Genomic DNA, 24,058 nt, shown 5'->3' with positions numbered 1-24,058 from the left:
AGTGTCTAGACTCGCTTGGTGACACCAAGGTTTTCTCCGCGTTGGACGCGATTTCGGGATATTGGCAGATGCCTATCCCTGAATGCGACCGCGACAAGACCGCATTTTCGTGTCACTCAGGTCTGTATCGCTTCTCAAGAATGCCCTTCGGGCTAACCAACGCGCCAGCGACGTTCCAGAGAGCAATGGACATCCTGCTCTCCCCGTTCCGTTGGAAGTGCTGTTTGGTGTATCTGGACGACATAATAATTTTTAGCAAGTCGTGGGAGGAGCACATCGTGCACGTGGATGAAATACTTTCCGTATTGGAAAAGGCAGGCGTCAAGCTCAAGCTCCGCAAGTGCGAATTTTTCGTGGAAAAGATCAAGTACCTGGGCCACGTCGTCGGCCCAGGTACGCTAGAAGTCGATGTCGCGCGAACCGACGCGTTGGATCAAGTGCGGTACCCGCGAACACAGACACAGCTTAGAAGCTTCCTGGGACTTTGCCATGTCTACCGCAGGTTCGTTCCGCATTATGCGAAAATCGCGCAACCTCTAAACCAACTACTGAAGAAAGGACAACCGGTCCAGTTGGAAGGATTCGACGAACCGTGCAAGAAAGCTTTTCATAAGCTCAAGTACGCCATCTTGGCACCGCCGGTGTTGGCGCTGCCGAAGAAGGACCTACGCTACTCGGTAGATACCGATGCAAGCGACTATCAAATAGGCGCTGCACTATTTCAAACGCATCCGGATGCGCAACGTAAACCCATCGGGTTCTTTTCAAGAAACGTTAGCCGCAGCCGAGAGAAACTATTCTGTATCAGAAAAAGAATGTGTAGCGGTAATTTGGGCCGTACAGACTTTAAGACCATATCTATATAGCGAGCACTTCATTGTGCATACCGACCATGCGTCATTGAGGTGGTTGATGAACGTAACCGAACCGAGCGGGAGATTAATCCGAAGGAGGCTACGCCTCTCGGAATTCGATTTTGAAATCAAGTAAAAAACGGGAAAGGCTAACAGCCAGGCGGACTCTTTGTCAAGGTTACGGACCGCAGGAGAAACCGTCGACGAAATCGACGACGAAATCCCATGCTTTACGGCCGAACAGGCCGAGGGAACAGTGGAGGACGAGGACAGTTTCGACGCGTTAGACGACATCCTCGCTCTTGAGGGGGGGCCCCTCCGATCGCATCGATCAATTTCAAGCTGTGACTCCGGAGGAGCTCATTGGCGAGCAAGCCGTCGACCCCTTCTGCAATCGCATCAAGGAAGAAATGGACGCCGGAAAGGTGAGAACGTTCAGCATGGAGACCGAGGAACTCGAAGGAACTCTATGCCGTACCGCGGCGGAGTTTGTACAAGTGGTGATACCACAATCGTTAAGGGACCTCGTCCTAGGGTTGAGACACTACGCGAAATTGGCAGGACACCCGGGACGCAGGAAACTTTACAAGACATTGAGAAGATATTTTTATTGGCCTACGATGGCCCTAGACTGCTATGCAGTCACGAAGAATTGCGCCGCATGTGCGCGGGAAAGGGTGAAGTTAAGAAGAAACACGAAGGAAATGAAGCTGTTCACGCCCAAAGCTCCGCTGGAGTTTGTCGCCATCGACATCCTCGGCGAGCTAAATACAACCAAACGAGGAAATCGGTATATTCTCGTGATCAGCGATCGATACTCGAAACTGGTACGAACCGTACCGTTGAAGAAGATATCAGCTGCACACATCGCACAAGCCTTCGTTCACCATTGGGTATTCGTGTACGGACCGCCGGTCAAGCTGCTGTCCGACAATGGAACACAGTTCACGGCCCGGTTCTTTCAGAACGTCTGCCGAATTCTCGGCATACGCAATGTGTTCACGACTACGTACCACCCGCAAGCCAACGGCCAAGTTGAGAGGTTTAACCGCACGCTGACTTCCGCGGTGCGAAAATATGTTGGAGAGCATCCCAAGGACTGGGACTTATTTAGCGACGCTGTGACGTTCGCATACAACACGCAAGTTCATCGAACTACGAACATCGCGCCCTTCGAGCTGGTATTAGCTCGGGCGCCGAGAAGCATTGCGTTACAAACACAGCCAAGTTTGGAAGGATTTAGCTCGAATCGAGCGTACTACCTGAAATGGCAGTCGTGGTTGGAAAGCCTGATGAAAGGCGCTGATAAGAGCCTGCGAAAAGAACAAGCGCGCTACAAGCGAAACTTTGACGCAAGGCTTCGCAAGCCGAAGTATGACATCCCTTCAGGATCCTACGTTTTCCTCCGGAAGGAACAGGGGACCGCAACAGAACCTAGACACAAGCTGGCACAAGTTGCCACGGGACCATATGCAGTCAAGAAATCAGATAAGAACACGGTTGTCATCGCCATAGGCGACCAAGAAGAGCGCGCGTCGCGAGATAGAGTCGAATAGACCCTAGCCCCCTGGACTACATGCCGATATCAGGCCTACGACAGGCTCTACAGTTCCTCAGCGGACGCGACGGGAATCAAGAACGCGACGCGATGGAGAGTGAGGAACGTCCTCCCACGCGAGCGCAGATGTTAGAGGACGAGGAAGATGTTGTCAGTCGAAACCCGTCAGCGGAGATACCGCAAGACCTACGTAGGACAACTAACTCAGAAGAGTTGGAGGAGTCGGAGAATCTTCAGGAGGGGGAGAAAGTAACCCAGGACGTGAGGAAGAAAATGAGAATGCCGAGTACGTGATAGAAAAGATCATCGATCACGGGTATCAAGATCTGGAATTAGTCCTCAGGGTGAAATGGTATGGATATGAGACGAAGGACGCGACGTGGGAACCAGTCGCGCAATTACCGCGCAGCGCCGTGGTGAGATATTTCCGAAGGAAGAAGTCGGACGCGCCCAAGCGGGGTAACACCCGTTGGGATGTCGTCAAGTTGGAATTGGTACTTTGAGACGCGGCGCGAAGACAAGGAAGAGTGGTGCTCACAGGAGTCGGGACAGCAGAGAGTGAGGAGATGGAGAGAAGAAGTGAGATAGGCAATTTTCCCTTGACCGCTGCACATGTAGAGAGCGGCGAGTGTCGCCCTCCAAAGAAATGGAGGAGTTACTGTAGTCTCCGGTGGAGATAATACGCAAATTACGTATGATCGCGCGTCGCAGTCGTGCGCACGTGATATGACGTTTGGATCAGTGATCCGCCCCGGTCCAATTTGATTTGATGAAAATTTTATGGGGCATTTTAAGAATGGACAAACGGACAATTGTCGCACGGGAAAATGCAAAACACAGAAGTAGAAGTGCAGTGTGAATTTTAACAAAAGTTAAGGGAACGGTACCGCTAGTCGAGAGTATAGGACGTGGAGATATTCGCGAAGTCAAGTTCGAGCATCTGCGACGGGCTGCAACACGCAACCGACGCCGCCCATGCTCAGACTGAGTCGCAAGGAAGTCCTGATGGGAACGTCGATGACGTACAGCAGTCGTGCGCGCGGTACCACCTCTAACGGGTTTCTGATTTTCCGTTGTCATCAATATTTTTGTTTTGTTTGTATAGCTCAACAGGAACTCGTTACTGAGGAGAAGTAGAAGGAAATAGATCGTCTGGTAGACGACCGACGATCGTCGCAAAAAGACTTCAGACAAGCCTGCGAGGATGCACCAAACGACGCCACGCGTAGCGGGCTGTTCGCAATTGAGGGCGAGCCGAAGAAGCAACACCGTGTCGCAAGCTCATGTTATCACGCGAGCAATTACACGGCTGACTTCGTCATCGACGAGAAGGTTAATGTGTCAACACAATCTGAAAGGATGGGTTTCACCGCGCGCACATTCTTTTCGTCCCACGAGCGACCTATGTACCCGCCTACCCTCCCAAGTCCTTCTTTCTCTTCTTTTGCTTTTGTTTTGTTTTCGTTTTCTGTCTTTTTTTCGTTTCTTTTGTGACATGCAAAGCACAAACCCAGAACCACGGGGAGCGGAAAGAAAGCCGCGCGACGTGCGCCGGTCGACGTCCTTGCAAGGAAGACTTGCGAACCGACGATCGCCACTAATCTACGACGCGTTGGTTCAAGCGGAGACGGAGAGCCAAGTGCCTGTTCGTTTTTCAAGGACGCCAAATTGCGAGACTCCGTGGGCCTGTAAGGAATAATGTGCTGCGTGAGGAGCTGGAAGGATGTCCGAAGAACATAAAAAGAATATATATATATACATGTATATAATGCAGTGACTGGAGTCACGCACGAAATCGAAGGAGCGGATTGCTGTCGCTCGTCCGAAAGGGGGATGTCTTGGCACAAGCAAGGGCGGAGACTTTCGGTCCGTCAGCGGCGTAAACCACCTGGAAAGGTGCGCGAGTTAACGCACGAAACTATACTGCACGGAGTAGGTGAATTGTTCGCTCGCCGTTTCCCTGCAATGATAACGAAAACCGGCTCACCGCCGTTACTGAGGAGGTCCATCGCTTATTTGTCGGTTGTTTAATCTGGTTGTGTTTCAACCCCTGTTTTGCTGTGCTTTCATTTTTTTGGTATCGACGACACGACTCGGCACGACGTACACCGACTCGCCAGTCTACGAAAAAAGGGAAGAACGAGGAGGAGTTCAAGCTAAAAGAGGGGAAGAAATGGGATGACGACATAAGGCCCGTCAACACGATCCGCGAACGCTTACCCGCGCGACGAACTCAACGGGAACTTTTCAACGGTCTCCAAACGGACGTCCCGTACAACTATCGCGGTGGGAACCACTCCAACGAAGAGAACAGGTTTTTGGAGCTTATCTTTTTTCTATCGTGATAAGGACAGGCCTATTTTTACAAATGAGTTGAGAACCCTGAACGTGACCTCGATGAGGAGAAGATTGAGAGGGGCTACTGCGGGAGGGCTTTCAAGTACTTGTTAAGTACCACCCGATAATAGAAGCGACACATCATTCTCGCAACGCACACGAGGGTCACATGGGGACACGTCTCAGGGGCTACAGGACGTCATGACGCGAAGGCTTAGTCCTCGGAAACGCGAAAAGACAACCCTGCCGCCCAGTGGACAATCGATTCCGTGACTTCAAAAGCCATTTGTGAACTTGCGCAACGAGCAGAGGACCGCAGGTGCCTCAGAAGAGAAGAAGGGTGTAGCATAACCGCCAGCAACTGTACTATACATTAGATTTGGAATTAGATTCAACGCTGTAAGGTACGGACAATACAGCGTGCGCGCACGCATACCTTACAGCGCGCGCGCACCAACACGTGTACCCCACGTGTAGCACACGGGTGCTGTCAGCCCCGACGGCTGACAGCGTTACAGTGCGGGCCGGCCCGCACTGTCTACAGTAAGCCGACTACAGTACAGTCCGTACTGTACTGTAGACGGTTAATTAACTTGTACAATAAATATAGGGAGCGACCGCCGGTGGGGAGGACGAGGACAGGCAACCCTCCACGGACGGTCGACCACCCAGCTTACTCTACTCACACCGCCGTTCCGCGAGTAGTTACCACCGAGCTGGTAGTGGACGCGCGCGACACCGCGGCGAGCTGCGATCCGCCTCCGCCCGTCAGTACCGGATCGTCAACCGCTACTGCTCCGGGGCGTCGAGGCGTCGATCCACTCGCCTACGCGCGCATCCCCGCCGACCACTCTCTACCACTCGCTACCGGCCCGCTTCCGGTGGCGTTGGTTGGTTCAAGGCCCTCGGTACGCCGATCCGGGGTCTTCCGCCGAACATCGTAAACACCCCCTCCGCCGGGTGTGGGGTGTTTATGCGACAAAGGGGACAATCTCTCAGAAGTCATTTATGAGACAGAATCAGGTTTGGGGAGTCTCCCCAAGGGATGTAAGTGAATTCATTTCACCTAACACCACAATAAGCCACGGACAGAAAAGTCATCACTCCTATAGAAGATGATTTGACGGAAGCTGCGGGTCCCGCCAAATCTTTCGTCGTTGTCGAACGCGGAAAGCCAAGAAAAAACACATCTTGTGGAGGCAGTTATTGGAAAACTGGGGGATTTGATCAAGCAATTGCCGAACCGCATGGCAGCTACACGACCGAAAATTTCCGCTTCGAGGGATAGTTGTCGCGGAGGGAGCAAAACGGCAGAGGGCGGAACTGAATCTTGAGAAGGGACAAGGGGGAAGTTTGGATTTAATCGAAGCTCAAAATAACTGCATCGAAAGCCTTAAGACTCAACAGGACAAGCACAACCCCTAGCAAGCGCGTGCTCGAGACGCCCGAGGAGCGTAAAATGAACACCGGACGTCTCGACCAATATCCCCTTTATTCGAGTCGAATTAATTGGATCTACGCCTCTGCCGCACAGCGCTCGCTGAGCGCGCCCAAGGAATGGAATACCAAGGTATTGTCAATGCCACACCGCTCGAAATGGGTTGTAGGTGAAGTAGGGCTCTCGTTGTCATACTACCTGCAGATATTTGTTGACCTGATTGGAAAGGAGGGAAAGCCGCGCCAGGTCTGCAGTAAAGAGGAGGAAATTGGGAAAAAGAGGAGGAGATTGACAGAAGATGATATGCGAACGCAAGGGCGAGGTGCATACAATAAGAGGAGGAAGTCTACGGACCAAGGTGTGACCGGAGAAGGATGGAGGTAGGAATGGCAATGCGGGCGCGCCAGTCAAAAGTGCGAATGGCTTGTAGGGGTAGTTGACCGGGTATCATGTCAGCGCCGTCTGCAAAACTATGTTCGATGGCAGCAACATCGCGGACGCCCACAGGGGAGAACCACTGGGAAGAGGCAAATAGGGAAGGATGTTCACGCATGGATTTGTCTTGTAGCTCATCGAGCGAGGGGTATCGACGGGCTACCCAAGAAGAATGGTAGCCCGGATGGAAGGCCACTTCGGTAGGGTTGGTAACAGGAGGTAGACGGGGTATGGAAGGAAGACCCCGGGGCACTTCGGGCTTGCGAGGAAATCCCACACCCGGACGCTTACGGATGGCACTGTCGTCCGAGTGTTCCGACGGAGAAGGAAGCATGGTATTTTCGTCTTACCCTTGCAAGAACGCCGCGCAGAGTGATTGACGGTTGGGAAACACGGTAAGGAACGGCAGGAGATTATACGATGGCTTGGCGCTGTACAAGGGCGCTCAGGAGGGGGATATGTAGTGCAATAATGGGCTCTACAGGGGGGTGAAAAGAAAGCAAAAAAATATTTGGATATGAAAAGTAGTCCGGGTTGGGGGGACACACGTGTGAATAATTGCACAGTTTTAATTTTTAATTATTTTATTTTATTTAGTTAATTAGTTGGCATTAATTTTGCTGACACTAGATTAGATCTAGAATCTAGCGCCGCGAGCTACTGTAGTGGCTCCGGCGGGGCGATATATACCTTAGCCCTCTGACCACCAAGTCAGTAAAGATAACCCGAGTTGCCAGAGTTGAATATCGCCTTGGTCGAAGTCCGTCTTTCCCAAGACGCTCCCTTTTACCACAGATTACGTTATCCTTTGCGCTCGGGGGTTCCCTCTTCTTTTTCCTTTATTTCCCTATTCTTTTCTATCTCTACCTCTATATTTCCCTTAATTGTGTTGGTTCCACTGGAGTTGGTTGCGACCGATCCGGTGTAGGTGTTTTAGCCATCGGGCAGCACGTTCTGTAGCGCTGCTACTGTTTCAAGTTCCGTCGGAAGGCTGTTGAAACGAAGCCTCCGTCGAAGGTCTTACTGTAGAAGACAGAGTTGGTACCGCCTACCGCGATCGCGATCGCGCTGGTGAGGGTGTTTTTAGCCATCGGGCAACACGTCGGTAGTAGCATTGCTACACGGTTACGATCCCGTCGGGTAGTGCTGAACAAGCCCCCGTCGAAGACCTTGAACTATACCCAAGGTGCTGGAGACACTCGTCGAGCATTGGCCTTACAACCCAGCGAACCGCGGTTACATCCTCGTAGACAAGCCCAACCCGCACTCGTCGAGCACTCAAGTCTTCACAAGTCTCTACCACCATTATCCTCCCGGGCCGGGCATCTTTCCTTAACCCCCCCCCCGTCGGAATTGAGCTACCGTGGGCCGCAAGCCCACACAAGTGGAAAGGGAGTCTCGAACGCTCCGTAGCGCGTGCCATCGGCAGTGGTTGTTGCTGTTGTTGGTTTTCTTCTTTTTGTTTGACCGTCGGACTGTGTTTGCGGCCTGCCAGGCACATTGCACTACACTCAGCGACCCGGGGGTCCGTACCCCTTGCCGCTCTTGGAGTGGCCGCGAACGCGGTCGCGTAACTCGATGTCGTTCCGGTCGACATCGGTGAGGGGGGTCGACCCCCTACTGGCCCTGCCCCTTGCGTAATGAGGACAGGGTCAGCCTGCCACTCATCCTCCCCGATATGGAGGGTGGAGGCGGGCGAACTTGTTGCGGCGGACTTCGTAGTCCTGCCAGCCCTCCCTGCCGGTTTCGAATCCGGCAGAGGTAAACCGCGCCGAGCGCGGTACGTTGTACCTTCCGCCGTGGCGATACGGCGGATGGTGGCAAGATCGGTCTTCTGACTGCCTGGCAGCCTTTGCACAGTTTCGGATACTGCGACACAGGTTGCCGGTGCAAGTCCCCGCACGAAGTAGTGCGCGAGGGACTGTTCGGAGAAGACTGCCGTGCATCGGAACGCAGCAGTCTCGAGTCGGTCAGCAAACGTGCTTTCCGTCTCATGCGATTGCTGTCGCGCCGTAGCGATAGCGTCGTACGCTTCACCTAACACGTCGTCCGTGAGATAGCGTTTCAAGAATTGATTCACGAGCCCCGGCCAGCTCACGTCGTCATGGAGCTGGCCGGCGCGGAGGCCACGCATCGTATAACTCGTATACAGGCGCTCCGCGTCGCGCTCGAGGAAGTGCGCGAGGACTCGTACCGCAACACCTTCGGTCAGGTGTTGCGAGTTGAAAGTGGTTCGGATATCCTTCAAGAACGGCAGCAGCTGGATCGGGTCGGTACCGTCGAAGCTGCGCATCGTGGGACGGATACCACGACAGCGTTGGACGTACTTTGCGATCCGTCCCGCGTCACCCGAGGTAACGAGCCTCGAGGTGTTATCCAAGCGGTACATACGATAGTCAGCAACGGCGCTGAACTCTTGGATCATCGTATGTACCGGCTCGAGCCCGGGTTCAGCGGGACCCAGCGTGCCGAAGGAGGTAACCGGTAGCGTGCGGACGTCTACCGGACCTGGATGCTCGGCGTAACTCGCCGGCGGGTAGCCTCCCCAGCGGGGATCGACGGAGAACATCGGTTCTCCGGATCCGCGGGCGGCTCCTCCACGGTCCTGTTCGTCCGCGTACGATACGCGGTCCACTTGCCGCCTACTTCCGGCGGTAGGCGGCAAGGCTTGGGTCTCAGACGCGAAGTTCGCGTCTATCGGAGGACGGCTTTCTTCTGCAGTCCGACTGGTAGCGGCACCAGTCGGACGCCAACCTTCGGGGGCGACGGCGCTCGGAGGTACGGTACCACCGGGCCCTCTCAAGAGAGCACCGGGTAGCCCTTCGGCCATGGTACGTTCCATGTCACGAGCACGCCGACGAGTGGCGTTGAGCTCAGCGGAGAGGTGCGCGAACGCACCCAATTGCTCTGCGGACGGAGAGGTTCGGTCCTCGGGTCGTCTCACCGAGGTCGGCCTCTCAGGGCGACCTTGCCCGGACGGTCCGGGCGAGGCGAAACGGGAGTCTTCGACGAGCACTATCCGCGATTGTAACTCTTCGATCAGTGCTCGGAGATTCTCTAAGGGCTGCGTCACTCTATCGAACCTCCCTTCACGCAGGTAGCAGAGTTCAGCCATACATCGAGTGTATACATGGTCCGATACATCGATCGGAAGGGAAGTACGGACTTCCTCGATGTATTGGGCTATGCGTTCGAACATCGCCGCTGCTCTTTCCTCGGAGGATCCGAGCGACGGTTCGCGGTCACGAGGACCTGCGTCGCCGTCGCCCGACGGGGCGGATGGGGACTGCACAGCAGCCGGACTCAGATCCGCCGCTTCTGAGCGGATCGAGGGCTCGGGCTCCTGGCTCATCTCGACGCGATCGGTTCGCGGAGGGAAGCGGAAGTCTTCTCGGAGATCGGACTCCAGGGTCTTCTACGGCGGGAGACCACTGTAGTATTATCACCCCCAACGACGAGGGAGTGAGTACTGACAGTTCGGAAAGACCCCGATCGGCGGGAAGACAGAAGCACGGCCCACCCACGGTAACGAGCACGGGCTCGAGGTAGCGGTGGTAGAGCGGGATCGGGGAGGACGTGCGCACGCGCGAGCGATTCGACGCCTCGACGCTCCGGAGCGGTACTGGGTGACTATCCAGTACCGACGGGCGGAGGCGGAGCCGGCTCGTGGGCGTGTAGCGTGCGTCCTCAACCCGAGCGCAGTGCTACTCTAAGGCAACTAAAGGAAGTACCTGAAAGTAAGCGGGTGGACCAAGGTGGAGGACCCTTGACAAGTCCGTGCTTGTCCTCCTCCCCCCGCCGGCGGTCCGCTCATATTTAATATACAGACTAACGTAACGTAATCATCACAGCAGTGCAGGTCGGCCTGCACTGTAGCGCTGTCAGCCATCGGGGCTGGCAGCCCACGTGTCGTACACGTGTGTGCGCGCGTCCCTGTACACGTGGGGTACGCGTATGCGGGCGCACTGAGATACTGTAGAGCTCGGGCTCTACAGTTACAAATCTAATCTAATTCTAATTCTAAGGAGGGGGATATGCTACACCTACGCCTCGCCGAACGGAGCACTTCTGCACCCCCGCTCGTGTCCCCCCGATAATGGGTGATGCTCCACTCATCCCATCGAGGCCCCTTTCTGCTCTACAGCGCGGCATCGTCCCCATTCGTGATAGGTAAATCCTCCCCTCGCCGCAGCGAGTTACTGTCCATGTCCCCGCAGACGTCTTGGAATCCCCTTTCCGCTGGACGAGGGTAAGTCCCCCGTTTGGTTCGTGCAGGGATAACGATCCTACGCGTCTAACGGCGTCGGTTTCCGCCCCTCCGATGGGTCTAGAGGCCGGCCGGTACTCGCATGACGAGGTCCTACTCCGCTCTATGACGCGTCCTTTCCACCTCGTCTTTTTGACAAGGGTGCGATGACCTACCTCGAGCATGTACTGCGGTTCGCTTCCGCCTCGTGGCGTGTCCACCCCTCCTCTTTTCAGGGGGTGGGATAAGCTATCTCACTCGACTACGCCGCACCCGCCCTCGTGGCGGGTTTCACGCCCTCCCTTCATGAGGGATAAATTTTCGACCCGACGACGAGGGAATCGGTTCCTCGCGTGTCAAAAGTGGCCGCGACGTGAGGCCGGTCCGCTTCCGCTACGTTTCGCAACGCTGCAGGGGGATACTGGCGACCTAGGTTATGGGTCGCCATACAATCGTGGAAGCTCGTACAATGGCTGAGGGAAGTCCTCAGATGACGGAGGACTCCCCGTTATTTTGTCATCCCAGACACTGCTTCGCAATGCGTCGGGGACGTACTTCGTTGCCTCCCGCACCCTGGCCACCTCGTCCCCGCCGCGTACCACCCCGTGTTAGACTCCCGCGTACCGCCGCGCACGTCATCCTCCGCCCCTACCAATGCGCGGAAAGGGGGAAGGAAGGTCGCGTGGTCAGGGTGACACGCTAGCGCTGGTCGCCGGGAAGGATGGGCCAATAAAGTCGACGTCAAGGAACCACACGGAAGCCCGAGGGAGAGGTTCGGACCGGGGCCACCGCTTCGCATTTCATTTCGCGCGCGTACTCGCGGACTCGCACTATCTCACCTTCTCTCCCGAGCGCTTGCCTAATCCTCGCAAGCTGTCTGTGCCGGAGGGGGGCTGGTACGTTGGCAGGGCGGGGCAATGACGGCCGAAGTCATGGTTCGCGTGGACGCTGTACTCTGAGAGGGGGGCTATGTAGAGCACTGAACTCCCCATCTTATCGCGGTGCAGCACTGTAGCACACGACGCGTATCCCACTATCATAAGTTCCATCTATTCTAGGTGTAACCGTGTATAATTCTCCACCAGCACAGTCTGGGTGTAAGCTCTGTGAAGCCCTGTCGAAGTACTGAAAGTTCTACCCACGTGTACCCGTGTTATACATCACTTTTACCCGTGCCATTACCCACGTGTACCGGTGTTATACATCACGTTTATCCGTGCCACTCCCCACGTGTACCCGTGTCCCACCACCACGTGTCACGGGTGTCGTACCCCTTTATTTTAATTAGTTATTATTATTATGTTCCGACGTCGGCGTCTATATAGCCGACGTCCGACCGTAAGTAAAACAACACGAATCCTTGGGTCGAGAACCGGGGTTTCTGGAATCGAAGTCGTAGCCTCGCGCCGGTCCCCGTCCCACGACGGTACCACGCGATCTATCTATGTCCCCGATTCCCACCTACCTCTAACGCGCGCGCCCCTGCTCCTCTACTGTAGCGTGCGCGCAAGCCTGTACCTACCGCTCGGCCCCTCCTGGGCGTGTCTTCCAGTTCTTTTTTCCTCTCCAATTCCCCACTGCGCCTAGCGCCCGGCCCCGTACCGGTTCCTTTACGGGTGGTCTCCCGAATCCCGTACACGCGCCCCCGAACGGGCGCGCTCTGCCAGAGAGGGATCCCACCCTTCCCCCTCAGTGCACGACATTGTGTTCCTGTGCACGCCCTCCCAATTTAGAGTCGGTGGACATGCATTTGCCCGAGTGACGACGGCCATCCTGGCTCGCTGCGGAAGGATTTTCGGGGCACAACGGTGGGGATCATATGGAAGCGCATGAATGCCTCATGAGTAGTTTTAGGAGTCTGGGCGGCTGTCGGCGCCCGGACAAAGCGTATGAGTAGTAAGACAGTGCTATGTATGCACGGGCGCGGGATGCAGGAGAAAATGTAAGAGGGACGGATGGGGGAGCAGAGTAGCTCCTGAGTGGACGGGAGTGGGGAAGGTGGTGCTTCAGACGGTATCTGGGTGGGCGATGGGGAAGGACCGGTGGTTCGAGTTGAGCGGGACGCGAATCTGGGGGTGGAGGCGGGGGTAGAAAACCTTTTCATTTTTATGGAAAATTGGCAGTCGCCAGGTACATATTTTCTGGTTGAAGGAGCAAAAAGGCTCATAAATCGATATGCATGGCGTTGTCTCGTCGGGGCATCGGCGAGGCCGCAAAAACGGCAGAAACACCTAATATTTGCAAAAAACTTTAATTGGCTCATGCATTCTTGCATTGCAATTTTATTTCCAATTGCCATTCGAGGCCAACTTCCTTCGTTCTTTTCATTAATACTGCGGCACGCTTGCTAGAGACTCTTTTCTTGGCAGTCTGTAGACGCACCGACAGTGCCCTTGGCATAAGTTTCGCATCCTTGAAATTTTGGAAACGGAAAGCAAGCACTTTCATTTGTAGCCTCAATCACTCTGTCTTCGTCCGATCCACAGCTTCAGTTGCACTTTGCCCTCTATCGGCTTTCTTTTCCTGCTTTTTCGCCAGCTCACCCCTCACCATAGCATCCTTATCCCTAGCCTGGTCCATTGCTGTATTCGTTGTCAAGGTCAACTCCGCCGACGTGTCCTAAAAACCACACTGCAGCACTGGTGGCTGTAAGCCTAACCTCTCTTTGCATACCGAGCGTTTTATTTTCAGCATTTACTCCATCTGTGCGACCGTCACCAACCACTTTTTTCGTTCAAAGACCGTGTTCGAGGCACGCAGATAAGAGCCTCGCATTTAAACAGTATGCCAGATTTTAAAGGCAGACGTCACATTCGCTCTTGTGAAGGACTTAAAATATGCCCGCCGCATTTTCTTCAGATAGTCGAACATGTCGTGGCTATTCAACTAGGTTGTAGACGAAAGCTGTTCGACAGAGATCCGAATGAATTCTTTAAAAGGACCAAACCCCACATCTAATGGCTGCATTGTGCCGCCGTTATGCGCGGGTAATGCGTACACCACATCCCCAGCTTGTTTGAGAGTTTTTAATACCTGTTACCTCATGCGGCTTCTCTACTCATCAACAATTGGACGAAATTTCCCCCCATTTGTCGTGAGGTCCCTAAAACTTATCAGCAAAAACAATGCTCAGCGCACAAATTTATGGCATGCCATCTGACCTTTGTGATGATCTCTTCGACGTCTCAGAGATTACTGCTTCTATGAAAGAGTTTTCTCGAACTGTTGTAGATGTATTCAGTGTGAAGTATCTGCGTGAGCCAACCCTAGAAGATTTCCGGTGGATAGAGAAGAAGTTTCGTATCGTGGGGTTCCCCGGGTGTGCCAGCGCAGTCGACTGTGCAGTTTGGTATTGGAAAAACGCTCCCAAAGCACTACAGGGGAGTCTCCGCAGAAAAGACAGCAAGCCTGTGTTGAGGGCGGAGGTAATTTGCCACCTTGACCTGCGGATATGCTCACTTCAGTTTAGTGTACCAGGTGTCCTGAACGATCTGAACATACTAAGCGTCAGCGAACACTTCGCGAAGGTGCTTTCTGGGCAGTTCCCACCTGTTGCACCGCAATATATAGTCTCCGGAGAAACATTTGGTTGGATCTACTACCTCGCCGACGGTATTTACCCGCCGTGGAAGGTGTTCTGCGGAAAGATTGATGACCCGGAACTAGACAAGAAACGGGTCTTCGTGAATGCTCAAGAAGGTGTTCGGAAGTGTGTGGAGAGGGTTTTTGGTGTACGTTTTACTCAATTCAAGATCCTATTCGTGCCCTCAAAGCTGATGTCATCGGCTGAGATGGGTTTCATTGCAAATGCCTGCGTTTTGATACACAGTATGATCGCAGAAGTGCGGTGCAAAAGATAAACTAGAGACGGGGGAAGAGGACTGAGCTGCCATTTCAACGAGGCCGCAGATGCCACCGATATGCATAAGGTTCCTGCTGTCACGGAAGACATGCGGCTTCGTCTGCAGCAGATGGGTCCTGAGTGTGATGATGTTCAGTCGGTTAGCGAGAACAAAAGACTGCGAGCCGCCCCCCTTGACTACATATGGAACCGGAAATGGGCCAATAAAGCGTATAGTGTAGATTAGACACATGTACTGTCGGAGGCACATGCATTGCAACCTCCTCTTCTCTCTTTCCGAATGGATCCCACTCCTAGCCTCATTCTCAGCATCGCACCATTCCCTCCACCCCTCATTCCTAGCCTGCGCCTCCTCTTCCGAACCCCCTCAACATCCGTGAGATGTGGCCTGTAAACGTCGAGCGCGGCCGCCAATTGTGGACGGCCGACGCCGACGGCACAGCTGTCGGCGTGTGTCGTTCGCGGGCGCTTCGTACTCGTCTTCGAAGAACGGGCGCTCATCAGATGCCTATCTACAAGCACTAGCGAGCACGGGCATCTGCTTGGAAAACCGAAGCGCGGTTGCGGGCTGACGCGCGCGCGGCCGGGCTGCACAAGGAGGTCACTTTCCTCGCGAGGCTGCAGACCGGGTACAGTCACCAGAAGGGTGACTAATCGCGGTCTATTTTCCTGCTGCCGGTGATCCTCATCGTTTTCTACGTGTTTGGCACGCGCCTGCCGCACGCACACCCCGCCACGAGCTGGGAAAATAGCGAGACATACTTATAAAATGTGTAGTAGGTTGGAAGTTTTGTGGTGCCGTTTCTTGGATGCGCAAAAGAGAGCGAGTTGGAAAAAGGAAGGAGCAGAAAGATGAGTTGTGAAGAGAATAATAGAGACGAAGCATCTTCGAAGGTCATAAAAAGATGGGATAGGCTCTATTGATCGGCACGTTTTATTTGCAGTTTCGTTTTGCATATGCGCGAAACAGGGACAGGGAAGCGGTCTAGTTGAAGAACAGAATGTGCAGCTTTCCAGGACTGACTAGTGAGGATACGGAACTCTGAAATGAGGGTTGTGAAGATCGGGGAATTGGTGTTCTGCAGGTGTTGTGCACATTGGGAGACTCTCTAGTACAATACTCGAATGCCTCACCCGTGTATGTGGCACCCGTGCGTATAGCAACCGTGTGCGTAGCACCTGCGTATGTAGGCATGTGTCAACTTGGTGTTTAGAGTAGAGAATTGAGCAAATGTGGATAGCTTCACAAAAGTGCAGCTGTGGAGGATTTTAAATGAAGTGACAATGTAAATGAGGTAAAGCCTTCAGTGACAAGTGAGCCCTTCATAATTGTATATATCTCTCTTTACCTCTGACTAACTTTGAAACATGCGTTTCGATTCAAGCGGTAAAGAGTTGGGATTGAAACAAGGTGTAGAGACTTGGGAAGTCACAAAAATAATGCCGAGAGTAGAGACTTTGTTGCAAGGTAGGGCTGTTGTAGGCCAATTAGAGCGTATAGCGGTTCTTGTAACGTTTGCAAAACGAATGGTATTTGGGTGAGTCTCTCTCGCACGGCAGCTTACAAATGATGTTTCGGCGTTTCTATCTGCAGATACTGGAGAAAAGTAATGGAGAAAGAGGTGTTAACCATTCGATTGAAAACTTCCCTCCCTGTCCCACACACAAACACCCAATGAAACCCCGTCCCCCCCTCTGCACCGCCAACTACAACCTTTCTCAGCAACTTGCTTTTTCCTTTGCCACCTCATCACCATTCTCGCCCCGCATTAAAGTATTGACCAACACCGCGCTGTATTCTTCCGTCCCTAGCTTCGCGGTGTATTTGTCCAGCCGCCAGCCCTATTGCACGTTGTAGTAAAATGCAGAGATGAGATGGCTCTCTTTGATGTTTATCGTCAGGAGAGTCTTAAGTAGGGAAAGAAAGACATGGCAATACGGAAAACTATAGTAGGTGCGGTCTGAGTGGGCTGTCTTACGAGGCGGTGCACTGTAGAGTGCCTAAGAGCTGCCGCGTAAGTTTTGAGGAGTTCGGAAGCAGAACGCTTCCAGACGCACATGTAATTTTTGCATGCCGCACTCATGCTTGAGTTGACATGAAATGCTCTAACAGCACAATAGCCCTCCACGTAACACAGCGTGGCGCAATAGTCCTCTTCTTCAGTGAGTAGTTACTGTGCCATCGTCGCTTTTGCTGAGGAAACCAAGTCTTGGTCTCAGTGCGAATTAAGGAACGCCGAAAGCACGACGGGAATGTCTTCCTGCAATGAAGCCAATGGTTCCCAGGTAGGATCCTCGTGATCAAATCCCAGCCACTTTGTACAGACCTCGTACTGGTATTTTTGGTCGTTCCAGCGAAGATCGAGCAGTTCCTCAACTGTGTTAAGGTGAGAGTTATTGTGGGCTACCGTGTCCAACAGTTCTTCACTGACGTCCAGCTGTGCGTCGGCGTAAAACTTGAGACGATTGGCATGCAGGAGGGAAAAGGAGTTCGAAAGGAGATCCTCACATTCGAAGATTAGATCGGACACTGCTCTTGTTATTCGCTGTGGCCCACGCCAGATAACGCGAAGCTTATGCCCTTTGCTTCCTGCCTTCTGGGCTACTAGCACGTAATCACCGACTTCGAAATTGACAGGGCGCACGTGTGTCTTGTCGTTGTGACGTTTTACAGCTGCATCTCGTGCTTTGTTGCGTCGAAGGCGCGTTTCGCGATGGATGTTCTCCAGAGCTTTAATCAGCACGTTTGTTTTCATGATGCGTTGTGCCCGAATGAATTCAATTGAAGCTGGAACCGGGACAATTGGGGGCAGAAGAGTGCGTAACGGGTTGTCGGCAGGGAGTCCTGTGAGGATTGTAATGGGTGCTCTCTTGCCCAAGCTTGGACGGACTGAGTGGTTCAAAATGCTCTGGACCAAAGGGAGTACAGTGGGCCACTCTGCTTCCTTCAGACGGAACTCGGAAAGCAGGGCACGGCAGGCTCGCAAGACTTCTTTGCATGCTGTCTCCACAGTACTGTTGGACTGTGGACAGTATGGTGTGGTGAAGTGATGATGGGAATGTAGACGGCGATTGATTTCTGTCATGACCTTGTTCTTGAAGTGGCTACCACGATCTGAATTCCACATGAGAACCACGCCAAACAACGAAAACCATTTGATTAGAGTGGTGACAGTGGCTTCGGCATCGTCTGTAACACAAGCTTCTAGCATCACAAATTCTGAGGCGTCATCTTTGAGAATAAGAACATAAATCTCAGCTGTGTCGCTTTTTCCCATAAACAGGTAGTCGAAATGTAGAAGCTCGTTCGGGGCGTCCGCATGCAGTGCATGCCCTAATGGCCGCGGTATGCGTTTCCCACCTATTGTGCTCTTGCAGTGGAGGCAGGTATTGCAGAATGTAGCAATGTCGCTATTCATGGCTTCCCAAAAGAAGTGTTCCCCAATACTTGCCTTGGTAGCTTCCAAACCTCGATGTCCTCCACGACCACAGTGCCCAATGACACAAAGGCGCAGCTGAAGCTTCTGGGCTGAGACTGGAATCCACACTGCCCCCGTCTCAGATTTCCAAATTCCACGTGACTCTTTGAGATTACTTGGAGTATCCCCTTCTCCAAATGCTCTGGACTGTGTCCTTGCGATTTCTTCGACTTGGGGCCAACTGAAGTCTGGATTCAGATCTGGGGCGATGGGTGCAGTAAAAAGAGAGGCCATGCGGCGTTGGGTTAAGGAGTTGCCGGTAGAGGAAGCATTGCCCCAGCGAGACAGAAGGTCTGCCCAGCAGTTTTCTTCTCCAGATATATGAATTATGGTGTAACGAAAGGCAGAAAGGGACAGCGCCCAGCGCTCGACTTTGTCCATCACATGCTTCTGTAGACTGGGATTTGTAAACAGGGGGTTGAAGATATATACCAGGTTCTTATGATCTGTAAAGAGCATAAAACCCTCCGGGCGAAGCAACATATAGTCTAAGCGGGTGACGGACTGGACAATGGCAAATGCCTCTTTCTCCGGTGTGGACCAACGCGCACTAGACCCGTGAAAGGATCCCGAGAGAAACGCTAAGGGCTCGTGTCGCTGTGTTGAAAATGCCGCGTCGAGATCAACTCCAGGAATCTGCGATAGGACGCCTGACCAATGTTCATCGCTGGCATCGGTAAAGAGGCATAGAGTTTTCGCTGGGTCTGGGTGCGCGAGAGTAAGGGACGTTGCGAGGGCCTTCTTAACTGCTTCAAAGCACTGTGTGTGGCTCCTGTTCCATGAAGTGTCCGAGAGCTTTACTTTGGCAGCGGCCTTTTTTGTACGAGACCCAGCAAGAGAAAGCACCTCCTCAAGTAATTTTGATAGCGGGGAGACCAACCCGTTATACTGAGGAATTGACATCCTCATCCAATTCACAGCGCAAAGGAACTGCTGCAGCTGATCACCTGTCTTCGGAGCAGGCATCTGCAGTAGAGACTCCATACGCTTGGGGTCCATCCTGATACCTGCTTCTGAAATGACCCTGCCGCACCAGTTTACAGTAGTTACGTAAAACTGGCATTTGCGCGCATGTAGCTTGATCCCATGTTCACGGCAGATTAAGAAAAATTTCCGTAATTTGCAGAAAAGTTCGTCTTCATTTGTACAGTGAATGAGAATGTCATCGAGCCACTGTAGCATCCAGTCTCGAAGCGATAGACAGATCTCTGCTACTGTACTCTGGAAGTAAAAAGTAGCGTTTGTCTGTCCGTGAAGTACCCGAGTGGGGGTGAAAACACCATCAGGTGTGATGAAGCTTTGGCATTCCTGCGCAGTTTCATCGAGAGGCATCTGCCAATACCCATGACAAAGGTCAATTGTTGCGAAAACCTTGTCTCCAGCGAATTCTGACGCTGCTGTCTCGAAGTGAGGCATCGGCCACGTAAAGGGTACTGTTTGATTGTTGACTGGACGAAGGTCCACCGTGAAACGGAACTGTTCTGGACCAGTTTTCGGAACAAGCAGGGGTGCGCATGCCCATTGACTCTGATTGTTGCGCCTGACCAACCCTAATTGTAGCAGTTCGTCCGTTTTAGCCCTCAGAAAAGCTGCCTGTGGTGGCGAATATCGTCTGACTTTCACACGCACGGCTTTGGCATCCTCTTTGAGGTGAATTTGCATGGGCGGTACCCTGGCAGGAGGATCGGACCCCAGGCTTGTTCGGAAAATGTCCTTGTATTCCGTCAGCATCGCCTTCAGTTCGCTGTGGAGGTGTGCTGGAAGACCATTGGCAATGGCATCTTTTACGCGGTCATGTAGAGCTTGCGTCGTAGTCGACGGATCATCCGTTCCCGGATCCAGTTCATCGTCCACTCGTAAGGGGTCATCATCTAATCCGTCACCATAGAAAAGAGCGGATGGCACATGATCAATCATGCCGCTTGCATCATTTTTTTCCAATACTGCGTTCGAGAGACAATCTGAATTGACATATTCCTCGTCATGGAACTCTTCCGATTCCTCCTCCTGGCCGCTTCTGTCCAGTAGCACTCGAGAGAGACGCGAGGGGTTGTTTGTAGACGATCGAATGCCCTCCTCTACAGCACCCGAAAATCCGACATGAGAGAAATCTGCGTTGTGGAACTCGTCGCGAACCTCCGCCAGGTGTTTGTCAAGATCAAAACCCATAGACCGAAGCAGGGGACGTGAGAGAAGGACCTCTGGCATATTCTCTAAAAAGACTAAGAATTCGACATTGCGGAGTCGCAGTGGACCACCATTTGTGTCGAGAGTGATCGAAATGCGAGCCTTTTTGGTAGCTTTGAACACCATTTCTGACTCCCCGTCACGCTCGCTGAGTGCCAGCCCCATTGTGATGGGTGTCCCGAGAGGAAGCACCTGCACGAATACTCCGGCGTTAGCGCATTCTTGTAGGTGTCCCTCGCATAGTGCTGAATGATCAGCACCATAATCACCATTCACCACCACTGGTACTATGTCTGACAAATGCCCAGAGAGACGTCCGGTGCTCTCTGCCAGCTCAATCCTCGGTACTGCATTGGATACTGTAGTGGGTCGGGTGCTTGAGTCAGTTTCCATCAAGGCGTTGATGGTTCCTTTCGGCTTCGCCTTGTAAAACTCGCGGTATATATCTGCTCTTTCCTCTGCGGTAGTGTCCGTACAGTCCTTGAGCAAGTGACGTTTCTTGCACTTCTTTGTACTCAAGCAGAAGGGTAACTCCTTGTCAGATGATTTTGTGCCTACAGTATTGCTGATTCTCCCTTTGCTTGGGCTTTCTTTCCAACTTCCAAGTGAGCTCCCTTTTGGACTTCGTGGCGAATCTCTTTCCGAATCTCTTCCCGAGCGTGCTCCCTTCTCATTGCGCCCGCCTTTCTGCGCAAACCCCCTGGAAGGCGGCTTCGCTTGGTCGGGCACCTTAGAATCTTGCGCATTCTTGACCGAAACAAATTTGTCACAGGCCACCGCCTCGGCAATACAGTGTTTATAAAAAGGCAACCACTTCTTTCGCAAATCATGCTTGCCAATCTCCAGGTCCGCCTCGATCTTGTTTTTCAAAGCCGTCGGTTTTAAAAGGGTGACCATTTGTGAAATGACTAGTTTAGGATTTGATTCGACCAGGTGGTCCCACTTCTTGCTACGCAAAAACGTCTTAAAGTCCACGAACAAGCCTTTGATTCGCATCTCTGGATCTGGTTCATTGATATCCATACGGACATTGCTTTTGATAGCGGCTTCTAGCTCCTGAAGGCTCAAAGACTCGACACTGACTTTCTCATTGGCGTTGAGCCACTCCTGAAGGTTGTCGTCGGTGAGTTCGCTGGCGATTGATACTCCCGCAAACTCGCCAAATTCCACCAAAGACAGTAGCAAATCTCTATCAATAGAAGCCTTGATAGATACCGGTTGGATTGTGCTGCCAGTGGCTTGCGCGTCGGCGATGCACAGAAGGTAGTTTTCCCTTTCCCGCAGAAACACGTGGATATGCTTGCGTCCCAGCTTTCGCAGCTGAGGATGGGGAACTGGGGTAAACAGGCTTTGTCCCACCGTTGGGCCCGTTGAGGGAGCCATGACTGTGAAACGAAAAAATAAGCTTAGTGATCACTATTGCACGTTGTAGTAAAATGCAGAGATGAGATGGCTCTCTTTGATGTTTATCGTCAGGAGAGTCTTAAGTAGGGAAAGAAAGACATGGCAATACGGAAAACTATAGTAGGTGCGGTCTGAGTGGGCTGTCTTACGAGGCGGTGCACTGTAGAGTGCCTAAGAGCTGCCGCGTAAGTTTTGAGGAGTTCGGAAGCAGAACGCTTCCAGACGCACATGTAATTTTTGCATGCCGCACTCATGCTTGAGTTGACATGAAATGCTCTAACAGCACAATAGCCCTCCACGTAACACAGCGTGGCGCAATAAGCCCCGCCCTCCCGCCGACATGGAAGTCGGCCTTGACTCAACAGTAAGTGACATGGATAATGAGACGACGGGCGGTTGGGAGTTGTCGATAACAACAACTCCCCACCACCCGTCGTCTTCATATGCCAACTCGCAAAGAACCATTCGCAGGCCGCCACATCCTCGCAGCCGATTCATGTGCATTGTAATATCCCGGAGCAGCAGGCCCGCAAGACGTTCCTAACATGAAGCACATCTCCCATGACTCACACGACCACCAATATGGTTCCACGCTCTCGCTTCTGCCCACTCCTTCCCGCCGCAGCTGATACCCCCCACGGACCGCCGCCCGCCCTCGCCGATCGAGTGTTGAGGGTTTGGGTGGGGGCTACAGTGCAGTCCAGTTCCATCAGTCGATGTGCGCACTGTACTGGACAGGGCAGTAAAGTTGGGTATATGTCTGCAATGGCATCAGTTAACATACCCGATCCTATCCTTGGAACGGCGTGCTATGATGTAGTCTCTTGTGATCCGTCGCATTGCTCTTTACATTTTGATTACCCTTTCCGTATCGCTATCAGTACCGAGGTTCATCGTCCCTTTCTGTGGCGCGGAAGTAGCAATTTCTTCTGAGTACTGCAGTGATGACAATACTTTCTTGCGAATGATGCTGATGTACCGCTTCGCATCCCCTTTATCTCCAGTCATTTTTGACACCTTGAGAGGCGTTTGGATCTTGAGCGACTCAGCCTTGTCTTGTCCGATCGCGAGAGAATCTTCAGCGAGCTTCGAATTCTTCTTGGAAGACAGCTAGGGACAAAAGGCCCTGCGGTTCTTTCTCCAACGCAGCATTTTACTCCTTCACGGCCACTGCGCACTTGTTCCCGACAGGGCGGGAATTCTGCGACCTCTCGTCCTCCGCGTTGTCGCCTCCGCTCCACGATTGCCCGGATCCTCTGCCCGCTTCAGTAGGACTCGCTGAGCGATCTCCTGGTGCGACAAATATATTTCCGTTGCCAGTTTCTCCTGCCCCTGCCGATACTGCACCACCTGCAGCCCTTGCATCTGTCGGTGAGGTATTATGCTGTGACTCAGTCAAAAACCCCCAGTCGTTTGTTTCCCGCATGTATTCAAGCTCGACCGTATGCGCGAAGCGCCCTACTGAGCTCTTCAGTTCCGTTTCCGGCTTCTTCAATTAATCACAAATTTCAGCGATAGTCGCTTTCTTTTAGTAAATTGCCGTGGCGGCGTTTACAATGTCTTCCTCTGTCGGTCCACCAATGGGCTGGCACGTCTTCACCTGCTCAATGACTCCTTCGAAAACCTCAGACAACTTTCTGACTTTCTTAAAACGGGAAATGGCAGTCACTTGTGAGCTCAATTCAGACTTGCTCCCATCGGTAGTCTCTGTATCGTAGAGGCCGGCATCGCCCATGAGCTGTTCGAACTTTTTGCGTACCAGGCGCTCGAAGTCGTGCAGCTTGCGTCCATTGCCTTGATAGAATCCTTCGTGGTACGAATACATGCTTTGCACGCAAACACGCTATCGTCCGTCGGCCAACCCGTTCCTGTAGCGCAATGTGCCTGGCAGGTGTAGTGCACTGTGCTATGTAGCGAGACAGCTGTCCCTAGCCGCCAAAATCGCGCTCGCCGCCACCACGTGTACCACGGGTACCCGTGGACTCCCCTGCCGTTCTACCGGACCTCCCCGTGGACACGTGTAATCCCTCCGCATCCCATAGGGCCTATGGGGGCTGTACTTGGTCCCCTCGGGGCTACACCCGTTCTTCCCTAGTTATTCTAATTTACAGTATAATTTAGCTTCGCCATTACGGCGACGGGGGACTATATAGTCAACCCGATACTCAAAGTAAAGAGGCACCAAGCCTCGGGTCTTTTACCTTGGTTTCTGGATTCCAGGTTGTAGCCTCGACTCGGTACTGGCTCGCCCATACCGA

At 53.0% G+C, this 24,058-nt stretch overlaps 1 protein-coding gene; it reads left to right on the top strand.

Annotated features, from left to right (window-relative positions):
- Positions 1-16,297: 16,297 nt before the first annotated feature.
- On the top strand, positions 16,298-22,466 carry CHC_T00008223001 (hypothetical protein). XM_005712327.1 is given in 3 exon segments: positions 16,298-16,577; positions 22,123-22,157; positions 22,158-22,466. 2 exon segments carry the CDS (start codon positions 16,298-16,300, stop codon positions 22,155-22,157), a joined length of 315 nt encoding a protein of 104 aa, XP_005712384.1. The 3' UTR covers positions 22,158-22,466.
- Positions 22,467-24,058: the final 1,592 nt, after the last annotated feature.

Source organism: Chondrus crispus, genomic scaffold (assembly GCF_000350225.1).
Source record: "Chondrus crispus Stackhouse genomic scaffold, scaffold_97, whole genome shotgun sequence".
NCBI lineage: Eukaryota > Rhodophyta > Florideophyceae > Gigartinales > Gigartinaceae > Chondrus > Chondrus crispus.
The sequence above is the reverse complement of the archived record's forward strand: the minus strand, read 5'-3'. Positions and strand labels throughout refer to the sequence as shown.

Bases quoted from the DNA above. Each gene is read 5' to 3' on its own strand.
- CHC_T00008223001 (XM_005712327.1), top strand. From the start codon at position 16,298: ATGATGTTTCGGCGTTTCTATCTGCAGATACTGGAGAAAAGTAATGGA. The intron at 16,578-22,122 runs GCACGTTGTAGT...TGGCGCAATAAG, and splicing joins GTCCAGCCGCCAGCCCTATT to CCCCGCCCTCCCGCCGACAT.